This window comes from Amblyomma maculatum, unplaced genomic scaffold (assembly GCF_055883805.1).
Source record: "Amblyomma maculatum isolate TAMU_Amacu unplaced genomic scaffold, ASM5588380v1 scaffold_23, whole genome shotgun sequence".
Lineage (NCBI taxonomy): Eukaryota > Metazoa > Arthropoda > Arachnida > Ixodida > Ixodidae > Amblyomma > Amblyomma maculatum.
The window spans coordinates 2,433,554-2,460,255 of NW_028146748.1; the positions used below are offsets into that span (position 1 = coordinate 2,433,554).

General features: G+C 41.6%; 1 protein-coding gene and 9 pseudogenes across 1 annotated transcript; all 10 read right to left on the bottom strand.

The window, feature by feature from the left end:
- Positions 1-843: 843 nt before the first annotated feature.
- On the bottom strand, positions 844-1,014 carry LOC146171163 (U2 spliceosomal RNA; annotated as a pseudogene).
- A 3,168-nt stretch (positions 1,015-4,182) lies between these two features.
- Positions 4,183-4,355, bottom strand: LOC146171164 (U2 spliceosomal RNA; annotated as a pseudogene).
- Positions 4,356-9,661: 5,306 nt separating this feature from the next.
- Positions 9,662-9,834, bottom strand: LOC146171165 (U2 spliceosomal RNA; annotated as a pseudogene).
- Positions 9,835-10,979: 1,145 nt separating this feature from the next.
- LOC146171166 (U2 spliceosomal RNA) lies at positions 10,980-11,150 on the bottom strand (annotated as a pseudogene).
- Positions 11,151-14,172: 3,022 nt separating this feature from the next.
- On the bottom strand, positions 14,173-14,345 carry LOC146171167 (U2 spliceosomal RNA; annotated as a pseudogene).
- A 1,145-nt stretch (positions 14,346-15,490) lies between these two features.
- On the bottom strand, positions 15,491-15,661 carry LOC146171168 (U2 spliceosomal RNA; annotated as a pseudogene).
- Positions 15,662-18,750: 3,089 nt separating this feature from the next.
- Positions 18,751-18,923, bottom strand: LOC146171169 (U2 spliceosomal RNA; annotated as a pseudogene).
- A 168-nt stretch (positions 18,924-19,091) lies between these two features.
- LOC146171170 (uncharacterized) lies at positions 19,092-20,384 on the bottom strand. Its single transcript, XM_084586546.1, has one exon. The coding sequence runs from the start codon at positions 20,367-20,369 to the stop codon at positions 19,092-19,094; it is 1,278 nt and encodes a 425-aa protein (XP_084442672.1). The 5' UTR covers positions 20,370-20,384.
- Positions 20,385-23,197: 2,813 nt separating this feature from the next.
- LOC146171171 (U2 spliceosomal RNA) lies at positions 23,198-23,368 on the bottom strand (annotated as a pseudogene).
- Positions 23,369-26,455: 3,087 nt separating this feature from the next.
- LOC146171172 (U2 spliceosomal RNA) lies at positions 26,456-26,628 on the bottom strand (annotated as a pseudogene).
- Between the last annotated feature and the right edge of the window lie 74 nt (positions 26,629-26,702).

Here is a 26,702-nt window from a genome sequence, read left to right on the forward strand (position 1 = left end):
ATGTCGTCTGCCGGAGCTGGCTCCGGCAACTGGAAGGTGAAGCACTGGGCCTTTGAGGGCCGAGTGCTTGGAGGTGGATGGTCCATCACCGCAGGACCAGGGCGCCAGGCAGGAAACCCGGCCAAGGACTGCAGGCCGCAGGACCTCAGGAGGGGGGGGTTCCGCCAGGTGGAGGGGCCCAGGACACCAGGCAGCAGGCCAGGCACCAGGGCACGACAACGAGCAGCAGGACCCCGCCGAACCAGGAGGCAGCACACCAGGCCACCAGCCGCAGGAGCCCCGGACGCCAGGCAGCAGGCCAGGCACCAGGGCAGCAGGACCGCTGATACCACGGGAACGGAGGGGGTTGACACCCTAGACGGGCAGCACGACCCCTCCAACCAGGTAAAATGACTTCCTTCTCAGCCTCGAGGCTTTAGCCAAAAGGCCGAGAAGCGATCTTAGCCAAAAGGCCGAGAAGCGATAAATTGACAAGGAACTGCAGTTCGATCCCATCAAAAATGTATGCCCAAGTGGTGCCACTTATCGGTTGTTGCAGAAACAGCGTCGGTCCACCGTTTTTTGTTTGTAGCACTTGAGCTATGGTTTACCAAATCTCGACACATCCCTTGAAGGGGATTCTTAATCAAACCATTCTTTATTGCCTCAAATAATAGACTCACATGCAATGACACGCGGAAAAAGTAACCCAAGGTGTCACTGCATGCACGAGGCGCCCAACAATGCAATAAGACAGGCATTGAGAGGATTGCTGTGTTAGGCACATGGATAGCAGTGAGCTCGAATGAAAAAAGTTAGTTGGCCTCATCTTTGAGTTGTGATTGTCCTCCCCCAAAAACCGTGAGTCGCTTAGCTAGTCCCGGAAGTAGTGCAGTACCGGGTAGACCCGTGGCAGAGGTACAGCAAGCCCAGAATGCTCTGCCGCATTACAAAAAATAGTATAATGTCAGGGTTACAAATTACAACTGGCAACTGATATCAAGCTGTTAAAACAGTGTTTTCCAGAAATGTTTTGTACATTTGCAAGCAATGCTTTATTGCAGATACCTACTGCTATTAAGGCAAAAGCCTTTATTGCCTCATAGTTGTCGTTAGCAAAAGTGTCACATTTTTGCCACAGCACTTATTGGTCGCGAAGGGAAGACGTCGTGGAGGTGTCGACCAATCACAGAGCAACACCACAGTATGTGCAAATGCATAGCTTATATGTCCATATGTCAATCAATGAGCAGTTACTAATTAAAAAGGAAATAAATAAGAAAATAATTATTTATATGCTATGTCCTGGTTATTGCACTAATTACTCAATATTGGCTAGGTAAACAATTATTACTAATTATTTACAGTTGCGAAAATATAATTACTAATTATTACCACACTGTAAAACCAACCACATTGGCTAGATAAACAATTATTACTAATTATTTATAGTTGCATAGTATACTTACTAATTATTACCACACTCTGTAAAACCAACCACATTGGCTACATAAACAATTATTAATAATTATTTACAGTTGCGTAAATAATTACTACACTCTGTAAAACCAACCACATTGGCTAGGTAAACAATTATTACTAATTATTTACAGTTACGTAAATATAATTACTAATTATTACCACACTGTAAAACCAACCACAATGGCTAGGTAAACTTTTAATACTAATTATTTACATTTGCGTAAATATAATTACCAATTACTTCCACACTCTGCAAAACCAACCACAATGGCTAGGTAAACTATTACTAATTATTTACAGTTGCGAAAATATAATTACTAATTATTACCACACTGTAAAACCAACCACATTGGCTAGATAAACAATTATTACTAATTATTTATAGTTGCATAGTATACTTACTAATTATTACCACACTCTGTAAAACCAACCACATTGGCTAGATAAACAATTATTAATAATTATTTACAGTTGCGTAAATAATTACTACACTCTGTAAAACCAACCACATTGGCTAGGTAAACAATTATTACTAATTATTTACAGTTGCGTAAATATAATTACTAATTATTACCACACTGTAAAACCAACCACAATGGCTAGGTAAACTTTTAATACTAATTATTTACATTTGCGTAAATATAATTACCAATTACTTCCACACTCTGCAAAACCAACCACAATGGCTAGGTAAACTATTACTAATTATTTACAGTTGCGAAAATATAATTACTAATTATTACCACACTGTAAAACCAACCACATTGGCTAGATAAACAATTATTACTAATTATTTATAGTTGCATAGTATACTTACTAATTATTACCACACTCTGTAAAACCAACCACATTGGCTACATAAACAATAATTAATAATTATTTACAGTTGCGTAAATAATTACTACACTCTGTAAAACCAACCACATTGGCTAGGTAAACAATTATTACTAATTATTTACAGTTGCGTAAATATAATTACTAATTATTACCACACTGTAAAACCAACCACAATGGCTAGGTAAACTTTTAATACTAATTATTTACATTGGCGTAAATATAATTACCAATTACTTCCACACTCTGCAAAACCAACCACAATGGCTAGGTAAACTATTATTACTAATTATTTACAGTTGCGAAAATATAATTACTAATTATTACCACACTGTAAAACCAACCACATTGGCTAGATAAACAATTATTACTAATTATTTATAGTTGCATAGTATACTTACTAATTATTACCACACTCTGTAAAACCAACCACATTGGCTACATAAACAATTATTAATAATTATTTACAGTTGCGTAAATAATTACTACACTCTGTAAAACCAACCACATTGGCTAGGTAAACAATTATTACTAATTATTTACAGTTGCGTAAATATAATTACTAATTATTACCACACTGTAAAACCAACCACAATGGCTAGGTAAACTTTTAATACTAATTATTTACATTTGCGTAAATATAATTACCAATTACTTCCACACTCTGCAAAACCAACCACAATGGCTAGGTAAACTATTATTACTAATTATTTACAGTTGCGAAAATATAATTACTAATTATTACCACACTGTAAAACCAACCACATTGGCTAGATAAACAATTATTACTAATTATTTATAGTTGCATAGTGTACTTACTAATTATTACCACACTCTGTAAAACCAACCACATTGGCTACATAAACAATTATTAATAATTATTTACAGTCGTAAATAATTACTACACTCTTTAAAACCAACCACATTGGCTAGGTAAACAATTATTACTAATTATTGACAGTTGCGTGAATATAATTACTAATTATAACCACACTCTGTAAAACCAACCACAATTGCTAGGTAAACTGCTATTACTAATTATTTACAGTTGCGTAAATATAATTACTAATTATTACCACACTGTAAAACCAACCACAATGACTAGGTAAACTTTTAATACTAATTATTTACATTTGCGTAAATATAATTACCAATTACTTCCACACTCTGCAAAACCAACCACAATGGCTAGGTAAACTATTATTACTAATTATTTACAGTTGCGAAAATATAATTACTAATTATTACCACACTGTAAAACCAACCACATTGGCTAGATAAACAATTATTACTAATTATTTATAGTTGCATAGTATACTTACTAATTATTACCACACTCTGTAAAACCAACCACATTAGCTACATAAACAATTATTAATAATTATTTACAGTTGCGTAAATAATTATTACTAATTATTGACAGTTGCGTGAATATAATTACTAATTATAACCACACTCTGTAAAACCAACCACAATTGCTAGGTAAACTATTATTACTAATTATTTACAGTTGCGTAAATATAATTACTAATTATTACCACACTGTAAAACCAACCACAATGGCTAGGTAATCTTTTATTACTAATTATTTATAGTTGCATAGTATACTTACTAATTATTACCACACTCTGTAAAACCAACCACATTGGCTACATAAACAATTATTAATAATTATTTACAGTTGCGTAAATAATTACTACACTCTGTAAAACCAACCACATAACAGTAAAAGTCGGAAAAAAAAGTCGGAAAAAAAAGTCGGAAAGAAAAGTCGGAAAAAAAAGTCGGAAAAAAAAGTCGGAAAAAAAAAGTCCAAAAATTTCTAGAACAAAACAAAGCAGTTTTTCTGTTTTTTTTTCAATTGTGCCTTCTCCCCCCAAAAGGGGGAGATGCTGGGCCGGTCCCGGAAGTAGTGCAGTACCGGGTCGACCCGTGGCGGAGTTGGAGCAAGCCCCGAACACTCCGCCGCGCTACAAAAATCAGTTTAATATCATGGGTACAATTAGAACCCGTAACAGATATTAAGCTGTTAAGAACAGAGTGTTTTTCAGAAATGTTTTGTACATTTCCTAGCAGTTTTATTGCAGACACCTACTGTTGTTGTTCATTCCTTTTTAGGGGAAATCTCATCTGTAAAGTTTTATTCCTGGTGTGGGGTGAGTGTATAGTTGTGCATGTAGGAAGTCTTTCTAACTCGAGCTGCTGAAGTCCACCGAAGTGCGAGCCCTTCAATTTGCAGCTACGTGTTTAGCATAGACTTCACGAGAAGCTGCGATGGTATCGCTCACCGCCAGCTTCTTGAAGAGACGCATGTAGCGTTTGCTACAGAGGCGCCTCATCACTTTGTCATTGTTGGGGTCCCAGGAGCCCAGGGCCCCAACAACGACTGCCTCGATGCTGACCCGCTGGAATTTCCGGAGCAGGTATTGGCGAACGGGTTCGTACTTGGCGATCTTACTCTCCCGTGCAGCATCGAAGGCGGTTTTGCGATTGTCAAAGGGACATGTGACATCGATGACAATCGCTGTTTCCCCGCGCGCCAGAACAAGATCTGGGCGGAGGTTCGTGTCACCCACGGGCCGGTTCTCATGGGTGACGGTGAATCGCTTCTCAGCGGCTGTCTTCAGCCGGTCGACGATCCTGTTGTGTCGGCTGGTGTAGGCGACGCTCTGGCGCATGCAGTGGCAGAGAACATGCGGGAGGGATTCCTTGTCTTGCCCGCATCTCCGACACCGCTGGTCAGCAGCGACATCCCACGGCCTGGCTCCGTTGAGGGGCAGCAGGTTCAGCCTCGCACGGTGCACGAAGCGCCAATCGCAGAAGCGAGTGAAGCGCCCCGTCCTCATGAAGTGGGAACTGCTACGGTCGGCTGCTACGCACTCCATCACTTTCCCCTGGTTAGGCTTTTCGTGGAGATTGTGATCTCGTGCGCGCATAGCGATGCTCCGAAGTGTCCTCACCACTTTCGTGCGCTGCTTCTGCGTGACGGTCACGTCGGCGCGAGTGATGCTGGGGCCCCCCTCTTGCATCTCCCACGTGACCGCCAGGCGCCGGGAAGCTTTGCGAGCCTCCGTCCATACAGACTGAAGCTGCGTTGCCCTAGCTCGGAAGTCTCCCTCCGTCTCCCCTGTCAGGTAGGCAGCGATGTCCTCATCCGTGGCTGGTCGGCGTAGTCTCTTCGTCGTGATGGCAGTAACGGCATGCAGCGCTAGATCTCGCACCTCTAGATCAAGAGAGGAGAGGAGCTTAAATGCATTGTCAATGCGGCAGATGTCGCTCAGCTCCGCTGCGAGGGGGATGCCGACCGAGCCCGATGCTGCACTGCCGTAGAGGTATTCATTGGCTGCGGTTCCTGGAAGATAAAGGGATTTTTTGATTAGTGGCCGCAGTGCATCGTCGAGGCGTGCCCACTCTGACTTGCCCAACACACCGCACCGCATGGAGAAATTGAGCGCTGGATATACAAATGTTTTCACAGCGTCCAATCTCTGCCAAGGGGCGAGCATTGAGCTAAGCAGGCGGCGGCCGGTGTTGATGGCCTGGTCCACAGTAGCTCTGTCCGGGAAGACGTTGAACCCTACAGGGCGGCCCAGGAACGTCTGGCTTTCAAAATCCTGGATAATTGGGATCTCAGCTCCTGCAATAAAGAAAGGGGTCAGTCTTGTACCAACCGGTGTTTTGCCGCTCAGATGAAGAGTGCGGCACTTCGCTGGGTTAAGCTGTAATCCCAGCCTAGAAGAAAGGGATTCAACAGTATTAATGCGGGCTTGAAGCATCTCCGGGTCATTGGCCAGGGGGGTGAGGTCATCGGCGTAGGCCAGGATGTTGTGCTGCCTCTCGCCTCCCTGCACAGCACGCAAAACAGGGTCAATGACAAAATTAAACAAGAGCCCGCTCAGTGGGCATCCCTGTCGAATCCCTGCAGAAATAGCGATCGGCCGTGTTGACCCTTCTTGTCCTACGATGGTGGTGGTGTTGTCCCTGTAGAGGTCAGCGACGATCGAACAGAAGTCGCTGCCGGCGCCTGCTCCACGTAGTGCGTCGATGAGGGCATTGTGGGCGACAGATCCAAAGGCGTTGCTGAAGTCAAGGAACGCCACGCACAGCTCCCCACCGCCACCCCTCGCTGCGTCGAGGCGCTCCTGCAGCACGAAGTTGTGCTCAAACACACCATCGTGCGGCAGGAACCCCTTTTGACAACGAGAGAGCAGCTCGTGTTCAGCGATCCATCGCTGCAGCCGAGTGGCGAGACACCCAGCATACAGCTTTGAAATCGTCGACCCGAGTGCGATGGGGCGCCAGTTCGTGACGTCCTCCACAGGTCCCTTCTTGTGGATGAGGATGGTCCGGGACTCCTTCCATGCTGGGGGCACTCTCTTGAACTTGAGGCAGGCGTTGAATGCTGCTGTCAGGAAGGCTGCTTCAGGGTCTGTCGTCTTCCAGTGCTGGTAGGTGATTCGGTCGTTGCCGGGCGCGGTGTTCTCACATTTCCTCAGCTTCGTCAGGACCTCCTCTTCGGTGAACTTGTCTAGAGGGAATTCCGTGAGGTCGCTGCTCTTGGCCTTGTTGAGAAGAAGGCTGGTGTCCACCTCCTTGGGGCCCCACGTTGCAGTGAAGTGGTCCTCGAGATCCTGTAAAGGAACCGTGCACATAGGCGACTCGCCGTCCACAATCAGGCGTACTGCTCGGCGGCGATTCCTGCGGTAAAGAGACTGGATCTGCTGAGCGTTGTCGGGGTTGGTCGGACGGCGCGGCTTACCTCCGGCCGGAGCCTTCGGCAGCTTTACCGCCTTTCCAACCTCGGTGATGGCCTCCTCCAAGATGGAAAGAAAACCATCCCAACCCTCAGCAGACGCAGGCTCACGCAGCAAACACCGGAGGCGCCTGGTGTGGTCGACGAGTATGCCCTCGCACTCCAGTTCATCAGAAAGAGAATCAGTTAGTGCTCCCTGGGTGGCAGTTGCGTCATGGTGCCCGCCGCCGTCGTCGTCTTGAAGCTGCGATGTATTGCTTTCCTCGCTGATTGTTGACAGGTGAGCCTGTTGTCCGTCGCCTACCTGCAAGGAAGGAGAATCTTGTGAATTCTCCATCTCCCTGCTGCTGTTGGGTGTGCTGCTGGCAGGCACGGGAATTCCTTGGTCATCCTGCTGGGATGGGGAGGTGGGAAAAATTAGTGCTGGTGTTGCTGCTCTCGTGGTGCTGCTCTCTGGAGGAGGAGAGATGGGGGTTAGCGTTCGTGGCTCTTCCTGGCCCGCTTCCTCCACATTGGTGTCTTGTTGAGGCGTTGCTGGTGGTGTCCTTGCGTCTTGGCTGATGTCCTCTTCTTGTGGGGGCTCTAGATCCGGTGGTCTGGCGTCCCGGGATGGTGTCCTTAGTCTTCTCGTCGCCGCTAACGGTGGCACGGGACGAGGCGGTAATCCCTGCATGGCAGTCTGTTTGCGGTGCCACATGTGATGATTTTCCAGCCCTCTTTTCGATGGAAAAGAGAGCTGGCAATCACCGCACTTGTGGCTGTGCAAGTCAGTGCTGGCCACCTCGAGCTTCTCTCCAGTAAGACAGGGATGCGCTTTTGGCCGAGGACCGACCTCTCTGTGGCAGAGAGTGCAAAAATGCGTGACCTGGCTTATGCGCACCCCATGCTCACTTTCAAGATGCCGAGTCAGGGACTGCCGCCTGGACGTCCACAATACCGGGGAGTACGCGGTAGCGCATCCCTCTTCCGTACATCGGAACGTCCTCGCCAGCGGAAAGAACAGCGTAAGGCTGTTCCCATCACGGCGAGGTTGCGATCCGGGCTGTGGCGGTTCTTCATTGTTGGCCGGGCTTGGACTGGTAGACGGCGATCGGACTGGGATGCGGCTTCTGCTGGCGGTGAAGGCGCTGCTTGTCGGAGGCGATGACATCACTTCTAGCAGCGGCGGTCGTCTGGAAGAAATGGCGGGGTGTATCCGCGCGACATACTGCGATAATGGATTTCCTTCCGCAGAAGAGGTCAGCGCTGCAGCTCCAACGGGGAAAAAGACTATCCAGAAAGAACAACTAACATACACTAATAATGAGACTGAAAAACCAAAGTGCGCACAGAAAAGAAAAAAAAAAAAAAAAAAAAAAAAGAGAGAATGCTCAACACCAAAAAAAAACAAAACAATATGAGAGCCCTCACCAAGCTCGTAGCAAAGCAAGACAAAAGATGGAGCTGAACAGGAGAGAAACACCAGTAAACACCACACACAAATCACCCTCAACACAATACAAGTGAAAAAGAGCAACGCAGCAACTAATAAAAATCGTCACTCAATTACCAGGCAAACGCGGCAAAGAGCCCTCACCAAGCTCAAAAAAAAAAAAAAAAAAAAAAAAGGTTTAACGGGAGCGAAACATGGGAAACACCACACTTGACTGGAAAACGGCTCTTGTCAATGAAATCACATTGCAGGAACCCAATAAATCAGCACCTCAACTAAAATAAAAGGGCACACATGCAAAGAATTCGCACTAAGCTCTCAAAAAAAAAAAGAAAAAAAAAAAAAACTGGTGGCAATGCAACAAAAAGTAATAAATAATAATAATTAAAGGCACAACCGGCGAGAAACAGCGGCAGATACTACATGAACAAACCAACAAGGATGGCAAAGAATTTGAACACAAACAAAAAAGTAAAAAAAAAAAAAATAACTAGCAAAGACGTAAAAAGAAAAAAAAAGTTTAAGGGCAGAAAGCACTACATGAATAAACCGATTGCAAAGAATGTGAGCACAAACAGAACGGAGAGGTTAAAGAACAAGCAAAAAAAAAAGGAAAACTAGAAGGACAAAAAAAAACAAAAAAACTAGCAAATTAAGAAAAAAGAACACTTGAAGGACAAAAAACACTGCCAGATACTACATAAACAAGCCAACAATGGGGATAGGAAACACTAAATGAACTAGTAAAAAAAAGAGAGCTCTCACCAAGCTCTCACAGCAACCGGGAATCCAGGGACAGCAGGGGTTCCAAGAACAGCAGGTCCGGATGGTCCATGAGTCCAGGGGTCCAGGGTCAGCAGGGGGTCCAGGAACAGCAGGGGGTCCAGGGGTCCAGGATACTACTACACTTTGATCTTAGCCAAAAGGCCGAGAAGCGATGGAGTTGGAGCAACAATTATTAATAATTATTTACAGTTGCGTAAATAATTACTACACTCTGTAAAACCAACCACATAACAGTAAAAGTCGGAAAAAAAAGTCGGAAAAAAAAGTCGGAAAGAAAAGTCGGAAAAAAAAGTCGGAAAAAAAAGTCGGAAAAAAAAAGTCCAAAAATTTCTAGAACAAAACAAAGCAGTTTTTCTGTTTTTTTTTCAATTGTGCCTTCTCCCCCCAAAAGGGGGAGATGCTGGGCCGGTCCCGGAAGTAGTGCAGTACCGGGTCGACCCGTGGCGGAGTTGGAGCAAGCCCCGAACACTCCGCCGCGCTACAAAAATCAGTTTAATATCATGGGTACAATTAGAACCCGTAACAGATATTAAGCTGTTAAGAACAGAGTGTTTTTCAGAAATGTTTTGTACATTTCCTAGCAGTTTTATTGCAGACACCTACTGTTGTTGTTCATTCCTTTTTAGGGGAAATCTCATCTGTAAAGTTTTATTCCTGGTGTGGGGTGAGTGTATTGTTGTGCGTGTAGGAAGTCTTTCTAACTCGAGCTGCTGAAGTCCACCGAAGTGCGAGCCCTTCAATTTGCAGCTACGTGTTTAGCATAGACTTCACGAGAAGCTGCGATGGTATCGCTCACCGCCAGCTTCTTGAAGAGACGCATGTAGCGTTTGCTACAGAGGCGCCTCATCACTTTGTCATTGTTGGGGTCCCAGGAGCCCAGGGCCCCAACAACGACTGCCTCGATGCTGACCCGCTGGAATTTCCGGAGCAGGTATTGGCGAACGGGTTCGTACTTGGCGATCTTACTCTCCCGTGCAGCATCGAAGGCGGTTTTGCGATTGTCAAAGGGACATGTGACATCGATGACAATCGCTGTTTCCCCGCGCGCCAGAACAAGATCTGGGCGGAGGTTCGTGTCACCCACGGGCCGGTTCTCATGGGTGACGGTGAATCGCTTCTCAGCGGCTGTCTTCAGCCGGTCGACGATCCTGTTGTGTCGGCTGGTGTAGGCGACGCTCTGGCGCATGCAGTGGCAGAGAACATGCGGGAGGGATTCCTTGTCTTGCCCGCATCTCCGACACCGCTGGTCAGCAGCGACATCCCACGGCCTGGCTCCGTTGAGGGGCAGCAGGTTCAGCTACACTTTGATCTTAGCCAAAAGGCCGAGAAGCAATAAATTGACAAGGAACTGCAGTTCGATCCCATCAAAAATGTATGCCCAAGTGGTGCCACTTATCGGTTGTTGCAGAAACAGCGTCGGTCCACCGTTTTTTGTTTGTAGCACTTGAGCTATGGTTTACCAAATCTCGACACATCCCTTGAAGGGGATTCTTAATCAAACCATTCTTTATTGCCTCAAATAATAGACTCACATGCAATGACACGCGGAAAAAGTAACCCAAGGTGTCACTGCATGCACGAGGCGCCCAACAATGCAATAAGACAGGCATTGAGAGGATTGCTGTGTTAGGCACATGGATAGCAGTGAGCTCGAATGAAAAAAGTTAGTTGGCCTCATCTTTGAGTTGTGATTGTCCTCCCCCAAAAACCGTGAGTCGCTTAGCTAGTCCCGGAAGTAGTGCAGTACCGGGTAGACCCGTGGCAGAGGTACAGCAAGCCCAGAATGCTCTGCCGCATTACGAAAAATAGTATAATGTCAGGGTTACAAATTACAACTGGCAACTGATATCAAGCTGTTAAAACAGTGTTTTCCAGAAATGTTTTGTACATTTGCAAGCAATGCTTTATTGCAGATACCTACTGCTATTAAGGCAAAAGCCTTTATTGCCTCATAGTTGTCGTTAGCAAAAGTGTCACATTTTTGCCACAGCACTTATTGGTCGCGAAGGGAAGACGTCGTGGAGGTGTCGACCAATCACAGAGCAACACCACAGTATGTGCAAATGCATAGCTTATATGTCCATATGTCAATCAATGAGCAGTTACTAATTAAAAAGGAAATAAATAAGTAAATAATTATTTATATGCTATGTCCTGGTTATTGCACTAATTACTCAATATTGGCTAGGTAAACAATTATTACTAATTATTTACAGTTGCGAAAATATAATTACTAATTATTACCACACTGTAAAACCAACCACATTGGCTAGATAAACAATTATTACTAATTATTTATAGTTGCATAGTATACTTACTAATTATTACCACACTCTGTAAAACCAACCACATTGGCTACATAAACAATTATTAATAATTATTTACAGTTGCGTAAATAATTACTACACTCTGTAAAACCAACCACATTGGCTAGGTAAACAATTATTACTAATTATTTACAGTTACGTAAATATAATTACTAATTATTACCACACTGTAAAACCAACCACATTGGCTAGATAAACAATTATTACTAATTATTTATAGTTGCATAGTATACTTACTAATTATTACCACACTCTGTAAAACCAACCACATTGGCTAGATAAACAATTATTAATAATTATTTACAGTTGCGTAAATAATTACTACACTCTGTAAAACCAACCACATTGGCTAGGTAAACAATTATTACTAATTATTTACAGTTGCGTAAATATAATTACTAATTATTACCACACTGTAAAACCAACCACAATGGCTAGGTAAACTTTTAATACTAATTATTTACATTTGCGTAAATATAATTACCAATTACTTCCACACTCTGCAAAACCAACCACAATGGCTAGGTAAACTATTACTAATTATTTACAGTTGCGAAAATATAATTGCTAATTATTACCACACTGTAAAACCAACCACATTGGCTAGATAAACAATTATTACTAATTATTTATAGTTGCATAGTATACTTACTAATTATTACCACACTCTGTAAAACCAACCACATTGGCTACATAAACAATTATTAATAATTATTTACAGTTGCATAAATAATTACTACACTCTGTAAAACCAACCACATTGGCTAGGTAAACAATTATTACTAATTATTTACAGTTGCGTAAATATAATTACTAATTATTACCACACTGTAAAACCAACCACAATGGCTAGGTAAACTTTTAATACTAATTATTTACATTTGCGTAAATATAATTACCAATTACTTCCACACTCTGCAAAACCAACCACAATGGCTAGGTAAACTATTACTAATTATTTACAGTTGCGAAAATATAATTACTAATTATTACCACACTGTAAAACCAACCACATTGGCTAGATAAACAATTATTACTAATTATTTATAGTTGCATAGTATACTTACTAATTATTACCACACTCTGTAAAACCAACCACATTGGCTACATAAACAATTATTAATAATTATTTACAGTTGCGTAAATAATTACTACACTCTGTAAAACCAACCACATTGGCTAGGTAAACAATTATTACTAATTATTTACAGTTGCGTAAATATAATTACTAATTATTACCACACTGTAAAACCAACCACAATGGCTAGGTAAACTTTTAATAATAATTATTTACATTTGCGTAAATATAATTACCAATTACTTCCACACTCTGCAAAACCAACCACAATGGCTAGGTAAACTATTATTACTAATTATTTACAGTTGCGAAAATATAATTACTAATTATTACCACACTGTAAAACCAACCACATTGGCTAGATAAACAATTATTACTAATTATTTATAGTTGCATAGTGTACTTACTAATTATTACCACACTCTGTAAAACCAACCACATTGGCTACATAAACAATTATTAATAATTATTTGCAGTTGCGTAAATAATTACTACACTCTTTAAAACCAACCACATTGGCTAGGCAAACAATTATTACTAATTATTGACAGTTGCGTGAATATAATTACTAATTATAACCACACTCTGTAAAACCAACCACAATTGCTAGGTAAACTATTATTACTAATTATTTACAGTTGCGTAAATATAATTACTAATTATTACCACACTGTAAAACCAACCACAATGGCTAGGTAAACTTTTAATACTAATTATTTACATTTGCGTAAATATAATTACCAATTACTTCCACACTCTGCAAAACCAACCACAATGGCTAGGTAAATTATTATTACTAATTATTTACAGTTGCGAAAATATAATTACTAATTATTACCACACTGTAAAACCAACCACATTGGCTAGATAAACAATTATTACTAATTATTTATAGTTGCATAGTATACTTACTAATTATTACCACACTCTGTAAAACCAACCACATTGGCTACATAAACAATTATTAATAATTATTTACAGTTGCGTAAATAATTATTACTAATTATTGACAGTTGCGTGAATATAATTACTAATTATAACCACACTCTGTAAAACCAACCACAATTGCTAGGTAAACTATTATTACTAATTATTTAGAGTTGCGTAAATGTAATTACTAATTATTACCACACTGTAAAACCAACCACAATGGCTAGGTAAACTTTTATTACTAATTATTTATAGTTGCATAGTATACTTACTAATTATTACCACACTCTGTAAAACCAACCACATTGGCTACATAAACAATTATTAATAATTATTTACAGTTGCGTAAATAATTACTACACTCTGTAAAACCAACCACATAACAGTAAAAGTCGGAAAAAAAGTCGGAAAAAAAAGTCGGAAAAAAAAGTCGGAAAAAAAAGTCGGAAAAAAAAGTCGGAAAAAAAAGTCGGAAAAAGAAGTCGGAAAAAAAAGTCCAAAAATTTCTAGAACAAAACAAAGCAGTTTTTCTGTTTTTTTTTCAATTGTGCCTTGTCCGCCCAAAAGGGGGAGATGCTGGGCCGGTCCCGGAAGTAGTGCAGTACCGGGTCGACCCGTGGCAGAGTTGGAGCAAGCCCCGAACACTCCGCCGCGCTACAAAAATCAGTTTAATATCATGGGTACAATTAGAACCCGTAACAGATATTAAGCTGTTAAGAACAGAGTGTTTTTCAGAAATGTTTTGTACATTTCCTAGCAGTTTTATTGCAGACACCTACTGTTGTTGTTCATTCCTTTTTAGGGGAAATCTCATCTGTAAAGTTTTATTCCTGGTGTGGGGTGAGTGTATTGTTGTGCGTGTAGGAAGTCTTTCTAACTCGAGCTGCTGAAGTCCACCGAAGTGCGAGCCCTTCAATTTGCAGCTACGTGTTTAGCATAGACTTCACGAGAAGCTGCGATGGTATCGCTCACCGCCAGCTTCTTGAAGAGACGCATGTAGCGTTTGCTACAGAGGCGCCTCATCACTTTGTCATTGTTGGGGTCCCAGGAGCCCAGGGCCCCAACAACGACTGCCTCGATGCTGACCCGCTGGAATTTCCGGAGCAGGTATTGGCGAACGGGTTCGTACTTGGCGATCTTACTCTCCCGTGCAGCATCGAAGGCGGTTTTGCGATTGTCAAAGGGACATGTGACATCGATGACAATCGCTGTTTCCCCGCGCGCCAGAACAAGATCTGGGCGGAGGTTCGTGTCACCCACGGGCCGGTTCTCATGGGTGACGGTGAATCGCTTCTCAGCGGCTGTCTTCAGCCGGTCGACGATCCTGTTGTGTCGGCTGGTGTAGGCGACGCTCTGGCGCATGCAGTGGCAGAGAACATGCGGGAGGGATTCCTTGTCTTGCCCGCATCTCCGACACCGCTGGTCAGCAGCGACATCCCACGGCCTGGCTCCGTTGAGGGGCAGCAGGTTCAGCTACACTTTGATCTTAGCCAAAAGGCCGAGAAGCAATAAATTGACAAGGAACTGCAGTTCGATCCCATCAAAAATGTATGCCCAAGTGGTGCCACTTATCGGTTGTTGCAGAAACAGCGTCGGTCCACCGTTTTTTGTTTGTAGCACTTGAGCTATGGTTTACCAAATCTCGACACATCCCTTGAAGGGGATTCTTAATCAAACCATTCTTTATTGCCTCAAATAATAGACTCACATGCAATGACACGCGGAAAAAGTAACCCAAGGTGTCACTGCATGCACGAGGCGCCCAACAATGCAATAAGACAGGCATTGAGAGGATTGCTGTGTTAGGCACATGGATAGCAGTGAGCTCGAATGAAAAAAGTTAGTTGGCCTCATCTTTGAGTTGTGATTGTCCTCCCCCAAAAACCGTGAGTCGCTTAGCTAGTCCCGGAAGTAGTGCAGTACCGGGTAGACCCGTGGCAGAGGTACAGCAAGCCCAGAATGCTCTGCCGCATTACGAAAAATAGTATAATGTCAGGGTTACAAATTACAACTGGCAACTGATATCAAGCTGTTAAAACAGTGTTTTCCAGAAATGTTTTGTACATTTGCAAGCAATGCTTTATTGCAGATACCTACTGCTATTAAGGCAAAAGCCTTTATTGCCTCATAGTTGTCGTTAGCAAAAGTGTCACATTTTTGCCAATGCACTTATTGGTCGCGAAGGGAAGACGTCGTGGAGGTGTCGACCAATCACAGAGCAACACCACAGTATGTGCAAATGCATAGCTTATATGTCCATATGTCAATCAATGAGCAGTTACTAATTAAAAAGGAAATAAATAAGTAAATAATTATTTATATGCTATGTCCTGGTTATTGCACTAATTACTCAATATTGGCTAGGTAAACAATTATTACTAATTATTTACAGTTGCGAAAATATAATTACTAATTATTACCACACTGTAAAACCAACCACATTGGCTAGATAAACAATTATTACTAATTATTTATAGTTGCATAGTATACTTACTAATTATTACCACACTCTGTAAAACCAACCACATTGGCTACATAAACAATTATTAATAATTATTTACAGTTGCGTAAATAATTACTACACTCTGTAAAACCAACCACATTGGCTAGGTAAACAATTATTACTAATTATTTACAGTTACGTAAATATAATTACTAATTATTACCACACTGTAAAACCAACCACATTGGCTAGATAAACAATTATTACTAATTATTTATAGTTGCATAGTATACTTACTAATTATTACCACACTCTGTAAAACCAACCACATTGGCTAGATAAACAATTATTAATAATTATTTACAGTTGCGTAAATAATTACTACACTCTGTAAAACCAACCACATTGGCTAGGTAAACAATTATTACTAATTATTTACAGTTGCGTAAATATAATTACTAATTATTACCACACTGTAAAACCAACCACAATGGCTAGGTAAACTTTTAATACTAATTATTTACATTTGCGTAAATATAATTACCAATTACTTCCACACTCTGCAAAACCAACCACAATGGCTAGGTAAACTATTACTAATTATTTACAGTTGCGAAAATATAATTACTAATTATTACCACACTGTAAAACCAACCACATTGGCTAGATAAACAATTATTACTAATTATTTATAGTTGCATAGTATACTTACTAATTATTACCACACTCTGTAAAACCAACCACATTGGCTACATAAACAATTATTAATAATTATTTACAGTTGCATAAATAATTACTACACTCTGTAAAACCAACCACATTGGCTAGGTAAACAATTATTACTAATTATTTACAGTTGCGTAAATATAATTACTAATTATTACCACACTGTAAAACCAACCACAATGGCTAGGTAAACTTTTAATACTAATTATTTACATTTGCGTAAATATAATTACCAATTACTTCCACACTCTGCAAAACCAACCACAATGGCTAGGTAAACTATTACTAATTATTTACAGTTGCGAAAATATAATTACTAATTATTACCACACTGTAAAACCAACCACATTGGCTAGATAAACAATTATTACTAATTATTTATAGTTGCATAGTATACTTACTAATTATTACCACACTCTGTAAAACCAACCACATTGGCTACATAAACAATTATTAATAATTATTTACAGTTGCGTAAATAATTACTACACTCTGTAAAACCAACCACATTGGCTAGGTAAACAATTATTACTAATTATTTACAGTTGCGTAAATATAATTACTAATTATTACCACACTGTAAAACCAACCACAATGGCTAGGTAAACTTTTAATAATAATTATTTACATTTGCGTAAATATAATTACCAATTACTTCCACACTCTGCAAAACCAACCACAATGGCTAGGTAAACTATTATTACTAATTATTTACAGTTGCGAAAATATAATTACTAATTATTACCACACTGTAAAACCAACCACATTGGCTAGATAAACAATTATTACTAATTATTTATAGTTGCATAGTGTACTTACTAATTATTACCACACTCTGTAAAACCAACCACATTGGCTACATAAACAATTATTAATAATTATTTACAGTTGCGTAAATAATTACTACACTCTTTAAAACCAACCACATTGGCTAGGTAAACAATTATTACTAATTATTGACAGTTGCGTGAATATAATTACTAATTATAACCACACTCTGTAAAACCAACCACAATTGCTAGGTAAACTATTATTACTAATTATTTACAGTTGCGTAAATATAATTACTAATTATTACCACACTGTAAAACCAACCACAATGGCTAGGTAAACTTTTAATACTAATTATTTACATTTGCGTAAATATAATTACCAATTACTTCCACACTCTGCAAAACCAACCACAATGGCTAGGTAAATTATTATTACTAATTATTTACAGTTGCGAAAATATAATTACTAATTATTACCACACTGTAAAACCAACCACATTGGCTAGATAAACAATTATTACTAATTATTTATAGTTGCATAGTATACTTACTAATTATTACCACACTCTGTAAAACCAACCACATTGGCTACATAAACAATTATTAATAATTATTTACAGTTGCGTAAATAATTATTACTAATTATTGACAGTTGCGTGAATATAATTACTAATTATAACCACACTCTGTAAAACCAACCACAATTGCTAGGTAAACTATTATTACTAATTATTTACAGTTGCGTAAATATAATTACTAATTATTACCACACTGTAAAACCAACCACAATGGCTAGGTAAACTTTTATTACTAATTATTTATAGTTGCATAGTATACTTACTAATTATTACCACACTCTGTAAAACCAACCACATTGGCTACATAAACAATTATTAATAATTATTTACAGTTGCGTAAATAATTACTACACTCTGTAAAACCAACCACATAACAGTAAAAGTCGGAAAAAAAGTCGGAAAAAAAAGTCGGAAAAAAAAGTCGGAAAAAAAAGTCGGAAAAAAAAGTCGGAAAAAAAAGTCGGAAAAAAAAAGTCGGAAAAAAAAGTCGGAAAAAAAAGTCGAAAAAAAAAGTCGGAAAAAAAAGTCGGAAAAAGAAGTCGGAAAAAAAAAGTCCAAAAATTTCTAGAACAAAACAAAGCAGTTTTTCTGTTTTTTTTTCAATTGTGCCTTCTCCCCCCAAAAGGGGGAGATGCTGGGCCGATCCCGGAAGTAGTGCAGTACCGGGTCGACCCGTGGCGGAGTTGGAGCAAGCCCCGAACACTCCGCCGCGCTACAAAAATCAGTTTAATATCATGGGTACAATTAGAACCCGTAACAGATATTAAGCTGTTAAGAACAGAGTGTTTTTCAGAAATGTTTTGTACGTTTCCTAGCAGTTTTATTGCAGACACCTACTGTTGTTGTTCATTCCTTTTTAGGGGAAATCTCATCTGTAAAGTTTTATTCCTGCTGTGGGGTGAGTGTATTGTTGTGTGTGTAGGAAGTCTTTCTAACTCGAGCTGCTGAAGTCCACCGAAGTGCGAGCCCTTCAATTTGCAGCTACGTGTTTAGCATAGACTTCACGAGAAGCTGCGATGGTGTCGCTCACCGCCAGCTTCTTGAAGAGACGCATGTAGCGTTTGCTACAGAGGCGCCTCATCACTTTGTCATTGTTGGGGTCCCAGGAGCCCAGGGCCCCAACAACGACTGCCTCGATGCTGACCCGCTGGAATTTCCGGAGCAGGTATTGGCGAACGGGTTCGTACTTGGCGACCTTACTCTCCCGTGCAGCATCGAAGGCGGTTTTGCGATTGTCAAAGGGACATGTGACATCAATGACAATCGCCGTTTCCCCGCGCGCCAGAACAAGATCTGGGCGGAGGTTCGTGTCACCCACGGGCCGGTTCTCATGGGTGACGGTGAATCGCTTCTCAGCGGCTGTCTTCAGCCGGTCGACGATCCTGTTGTGTCGGCTGGTGTAGGCGACGCTCTGGCGCATGCAGTGGCAGAGAACATGCGGGAGGGATTCCTTGTCTTGCCCGCATCTCCGACACCGCTGGTCAGCAGCGACATCCCACGGCCTGGCTCCATTGAGGGGCAGCAGGTTCAGCCTCGCACGGTGCACGAAGCGCCAATCGCAGAAGCGAGTGAAGCGCCCCGTCCTCATGAAGAGGGAACTGCTACGGTCGGCCGCTACGCACTCCATCACTTTCCCCTGGTTTGGCTTTTCGTGGAGATTGTGATCTCGTGCGCGCATAGCGATGCTCCGAAGTGTCCTCACCACTTTCGTGCGCTGCTTCTGCGTGACGGTCACGTCGGCGCGAGTGATGCTGGGGCCCCCCTCTTGCATCTCCCACGTGACCGCCAGGCGCCGGGAAGCCTTGCGAGCCTCCGTCCATACAGACTGAAGCTGCGTAGCCCTAGCTCGGAAGTCTCCCTCCGTCTCCCCTGTCAGGTAGGCAGCGATGTCCTCATCGGTGGCCGGTCGGCGTAGTCTCTTCGTAGTGATGGCAGTAACGGCATGTAGCGCTAGATCTCGCACCTCTAAATCAAGAGAGGAAAGGAGCTTAAATGCATTGTCAATGCGGCAGATGTCGCTCAGTTCCGCTGCGAGGGGGATGCCGACCGAGCCCGATGCTGCACTGCCATAAAGGTACTCATTGGCTGCGGTTCCTGGAAGATAAAGAGACTTTTTGATTAGTGGTCGCAGTGCATCGTCGAGGCGCGCCCACTCTGACTTGCCCAACGCACCGCACCGCATGGAGAAATTGAGCGCTGGATATACAAATGTTTTCACAGCGTCCAATCTCTGCCAAGGGGCGAGCATTGAGCTAAGCAGGCGGCGGCCGGTGTTGATGGCTTGGTCCACAGTAGCTCTGTCCGGGAAGACGTTGAACCCTACAGGGCGGCCCAGGAACGTCTGGCTTTCAAAATCCTGGATAATTGGGATCTCAGCTCCTGCAATAAAGAAAGGGGTCATTCTTGTACCAACCGGTGTTTTGCCGCTCAGATGAAGAGTGCGGCACTTCGCTGGGTTAAGCTGTAGTCCCAACCTAGAAGAAAGGGATTCAACAGTATTAATGCGGGCTTGAAGCATCTCCGGGTCATTGGCCAGTGGGGTGAGGTCATCGGCGTAGGCCAGGATGTTGTGCTGCCTCTCGCCTCCCTGCACAGCACGCAAAACAGGATCAATGACAAGATTAAACAAAAGCCCACTCAGTGGGCATCCCTGTCGAATCCCTGCAGAGATGTCGATTGGCCGTGTCGATCCTTCTTGTCCTACGATGGTGGTGGTGTTGTCCCTGTAGAGGTCAGCGACGATCGAACAGAAGTCGCTGCCGGCGCCTGCTCCATGTAGTGCGTCGATGAGGGCGTTGTGGGCGACAGATCCAAAGGCGTTGCTCAAGTCAAGGAACGCCACGCACAGCTCCCCACCGCCACCCCTCGCTGCGTCAAGGCGCTCCTGCAGCACGAAGTTGTGCTCAAACACACCGTCGTGCGGCAGGAACCCCTTTTGACAACGAGAGAGCAGCTCGTGTTCAGCGATCCATCGCTGCAGCCGAGTGGCGAGACACCCAGCATACAGCTTTGAAATCGTCGACCCGAGTGCGATGGGGCGCCAGTTCGTGACGTCCTCCGCAGGTCCCTTCTTGTGGATGAGGATGGTCCGGGACTCCTTCCATGCTGGGGGCACCCTCTTGAACTTGAGGCAGGCATTGAATGCTGCTGTCAGGAAGGCTGCTTCAGGGTCTGTCGTCTTCCAGTGCTGGTAGGTGATTCGGTCGTTGCCAGGCGCGGTGTTTTCGCATTTCCTCAGCTTCGTCAGGACCTCCTCTTCGGTGAACTTGTCTAGAGGGAATTCCGTGAGGTCGCCGCTCTTGGTTTTGTTGAGAAGAAGGCTGGTGTCCACCTCCTTGGGGCCCCATGTTGCAGTGAAGTGGTCCTCGAGATCCTGTAAAGGAACCGTGCACATGGGCGACTCGCCGTCCACGATCAGGCGTACTGCTCGGCGGCGATTCCTGCGGTAAAGAGACTGGATCTGCTGAGCGTTGTCGGGGTTGGTCGGATGGCGCGGCTTACCTCCGGCCGGATCCTTCGGCAGCTTTACCGCCTTTCCAACCTCGGTGATGGCCTCCTCCAAGATGGAAAGAAAACCATCCCAACCCTCAGCAGACACAGGCTCACGCAGCAAACACTGGAGGCGCCTGGTGTGGTCGACGAGTATGCCCTTGCACTCCAGTTCATCAGAAAGAGAATCAGTTAGTGTTCCCTGGGTGGCAGTTGCGTCATGGTGGCCGCCGCCGTCTTGAAGCTGCGGTGTACTGCTTTCCTCGCTGATTGTTGACAGGTGAGCCTGTTGTCCGTCGCTTGCCTGTAAGGAAAGAGAATCTTGTGAATTCTGCATTTCCCTGCTGCTGTTGGGCGTGCTGCTGGCAGGCACGGGAGTTCCCTGGTCATCCTGCTGGGATGGGGAGGGGGGGAAAATTAGTGCTGGTGTTGCTGCTCTCGTTGTGGCGCTGCTCTCTCAAGGAGGAGAGATGGGGGTTAGCGGTCGTGGCTCTTCCTGGCCCGCTTCCTCCCCATTGGCGTCTTGTTGAGGCATTGCTGGTGGTGTCCTCCTTACATCTTGGCTGACGTCCTCTTCTTGGGGGGGCTCTGGATCTGGTGGTCTGGCGTCCCGTGATGGCGTCCGTCTTAGTCTTCTCGTCGCCGCTAACGGTGGCACGGGACGAGGCGGTAATCCCTGCATGGCAGTCTGTTTGCGGTGCCACATGTGATGATTTTCCAGCCCTCTTTTCGATGGAAAAGAGAGCTGGCAATCACCGCACTTGTGGCTGTGCAAGTCAGTGCTGGCCACCTCGAGCTTCTCTCCAGCAAGACAGGAATGCGCTTTTGGCCGAGGACCGACCTCTCTCTGGCAGAGAGTGCAAAAATGCGTGACCTGGCTTATGCGCACCCCATGCTCACTTTCGAGATGCCGAGTCAGGGACTGCCGCCTAGACGTCCACAATACCGGGGAGTACGCGGTAGCGCATCCCTCTTCCGTACATCGGAACGTCCTCGCCAGTGGAAAGAACAGCGCAAGGCTGTTCCCATCACGGCGAGGTTGCGATCCGGGCTGTGGCGGTTCTTCATTGTTGGCCGGCCTTGGACTGGTGGACGGCGAACGGAACTTTGATCTACACGGAACTTTGATCTACACGGAACTTGATCTACACGGATCTAACGGAACTTTGATCTACACTTTGATCTTAGCCAAAAGGCCGAGAAGCAATAAATTGACAAGGAACTGCAGTTCGATCCCATCAAAAATGTATGCCCAAGTGGTGCCACTTATCGGTTGTTGCAGAAACAGCGTCGGTCCACCGTTTTTTGTTTGTAGCACTTGACCTATGGTTTACCAAATCTCGACACATCCCTTGAAGGGGATTCTTAATCAAACCATTCTTTATTGCCTCAAATAATAGACTCACATGCAATGACACGCGGAAAAAGTAACCCAAGGTGTCACTGCATGCACGAGGCGCCCAACAATGCAATAAGACAGGCATTGAGAGGATTGCTGTGTTAGGCACATGGATAGCAGTGAGCTCGAATGAAAAAAGTTAGTTGGCCTCATCTTTGAGTTGTGATTGTCCTCCCCCAAAAACCGTGAGTCGCTTAGCTAGTCCCGGAAGTAGTGCAGTACCGGGTAGACCCGTGGCAGAGGTACAGCAAGCCCAGAATGCTCTGCCGCATTACAAAAAATAGTATAATGTCAGGGTTACAAATTACAACTGGCAACTGATATCAAGCTGTTAAAACAGTGTTTTCCAGAAATGTTTTGTACATTTGCAAGCAATGCTTTATTGCAGATACCTACTGCTATTAAGGCAAAAGCCTTTATTGCCTCATAGTTGTCGTTAGCAAAAGTGTCACATTTTTGCCACAGCACTTATTGGTCGCGAAGGGAAGACGTCGTGGAGGTGTCGACCAATCACAGAGCAACACCACAGTATGTGCAAATGCATAGCTTATATGTCCATATGTCAATCAATGAGCAGTTACTAATTAAAAAGGAAATAAATAAGTAAATAATTATTTATATGCTATGTCCTGGTTATTGCACTAATTACTCAATATTGGCTAGGTAAACAATTATTACTAATTATTTACAGTTGCGAAAATATAATTACTAATTATTACCACACTGTAAAACCAACCACATTGGCTAGATAAACAATTATTACTAATTATTTACAGTTACGTAAATATAATTACTAATTATTACCACACTGTAAAACCAACCACATTGGCTAGATAAACAATTATTACTAATTATTTATAGTTGCATAGTATACTTACTAATTATTACCACACTCTGTAAAACCAACCACATTGGCTAGATAAACAATTATTAATAATTATTTACAGTTGCGTAAATAATTACTACACTCTGTAAAACCAACCACATTGGCTAGGTAAACAATTATTACTAATTATTTACAGTTGCGTAAATATAATTACTAATTATTACCACACTGTAAAACCAACCACAATGGCTAGGTAAACTTTTAATACTAATTATTTACATTTGCGTAAATATAATTACCAATTACTTCCACACTCTGCAAAACCAACCACAATGGCTAGGTAAACTATTACTAATTATTTACAGTTGCGAAAATATAATTACTAATTATTACCACACTGTAAAACCAACCACATTGGCTAGATAAACAATTATTACTAATTATTTATAGTTGCATAGTATACTTACTAATTATTACCACACTCTGTAAAACCAACCACATTGGCTACATAAACAATTATTAATAATTATTTATAGTTGCGTAAATAATTACTACACTCTGTAAAACCAACCACATTGGCTAGGTAAACAATTATTACTAATTATTTACAGTTGCGTAAATATAATTACTAATTATTACCACACTGTAAAACCAACCACAATGGCTAGGTAAACTTTTAATACTAATTATTTACATTTGCGTAAATATAATTACCAATTACTTCCACACTCTGCAAAACCAACCACAATGGCTAGGTAAACTATTACTAATTATTTACAGTTGCGAAAATATAATTACTAATTATTACCACACTGTAAAACCAACCACATTGGCTAGATAAACAATTATTACTAATTATTTATAGTTGCATAGTATACTTACTAATTATTACCACACTCTGTAAAACCAACCACATTGGCTACATAAACAATTATTAATAATTATTTACAGTTGCGTAAATAATTACTACACTCTGTAAAACCAACCACATTGGCTAGGTAAACAATTATTACTAATTATTTACAGTTGCGTAAATATAATTACTAATTATTACCACACTGTAAAACCAACCACAATGGCTAGGTAAACTTTTAATAATAATTATTTACATTTGCGTAAATATAATTACCAATTACTTCCACACTCTGCAAAACCAACCACAATGGCTAGGTAAACTATTATTACTAATTATTTACAGTTGCGAAAATATAATTACTAATTATTACCACACTGTAAAACCAACCACATTGGCTAGATAAACAATTATTACTAATTATTTATAGTTGCATAGTGTACTTACTAATTATTACCACACTCTGTAAAACCAACCACATTGGCTACATAAACAATTATTAATAATTATTTACAGTTGCGTAAATAATTACTATACTCTTTAAAACCAACCACATTGGCTAGGTAAACAATTATTACTAATTATTGACAGTTGCGTGAATATAATTACTAATTATAACCACACTCTGTAAAACCAACCACAATTGCTAGGTAAACTATTATTACTAATTATTTACAGTTGCGTAAATATAATTACTAATTATTACCACACTGTAAAACCAACCACAATGGCTAGGTAAACTTTTAATACTAATTATTTACATTTGCGTAAATATAATTACCAATTACTTCCACACTCTGCAAAACCAACCACAATGGCTAGGTAAACTATTATTACTAATTATTTACAGTTGCGAAAATATAATTACTAATTATTACCACACTGTAAAACCAACCACATTGGCTAGATAAACAATTATTACTAATTATTTATAGTTGCATAGTATACTTACTAATTATTACCACACTCTGAAAAACCAACCACATTGGCTACATAAACAATTATTAATAATTATTTACAGTTGCGTAAATAATTATTACTAATTATTGACAGTTGCGTGAATATAATTACTAATTATAACCACACTCTGTAAAACCAACCACAATTGCTAGGTAAACTATTATTACTAATTATTTACAGTTGCGTAAATATAATTACTAATTATTACCACACTGTAAAACCAACCACAATGGCTAGGTAAACTTTTAATACTAATTATTTACATTTGCGTAAATGTAATTACCAATTACTTCCACACTCTGCAAAACCAACCACAATGGCTAGGTAAACTATTATTACTAATTATTTACAGTTGCGAAAATATAATTACTAATTATTACCACACTGTAAAACCAACCACAATGGCTAGGTAAACTTTTATTACTAATTATTTATAGTCGCATAGTATACTTACTAATTATTACCACACTCTGTAAAACCAACCACATTGGCTACATAAACAATTATTAATAATTATTTACAGTTGCGTAAATAATTACTACACTCTGTAAAACCAACCACATAACAGTAAAAGTCGGAAAAAAAGTCGGAAAAAAAAGCCGGAAAAAAAAGTCGGAAAAAAAGTCGGAAAAAAAAGTCGGAAAAAAAAGTCGGAAAAAAAAAGTAGGAAAAAAAAGTCGAAAAAAAAAGTCGGAAAAAAAAGTCGGAAAAAGAAGTCGGAAAAAAAAAGTCCAAAAATTTCTAGAACAAAACAAAGCAGTTTTTCTGTTTTTTTTTTCAATTGTGCCTTCTCCCCCCAAAAGGGGGAGATGCTGGGCCGGTCCCGGAAGTAGTGCAGTACCGGGTCGACCCGTGGCGGAGTTGGAGCAAGCCCCGAACACTCCGCCGCGCTACAAAAATCAGTTTAATATCATGGGTACAATTAGAACCCGTAACAGATATTAAGCTGTTAAGAACAGATACTACACAAAGAGAAGTTTATTGACTTCCAAACTCATAAAGCCCAATACATTGACAATGTGAACCCCAAAATACATACACTTATATGTAACGG

What these genes read in the sequence shown, in the direction of transcription:
- LOC146171170 (XM_084586546.1), bottom strand. Translation starts at nt 20,369, where the DNA reads ATGCTCGCCCCTTGGCAGAGATTGGACGCTGTGAAAACATTTGTATAT.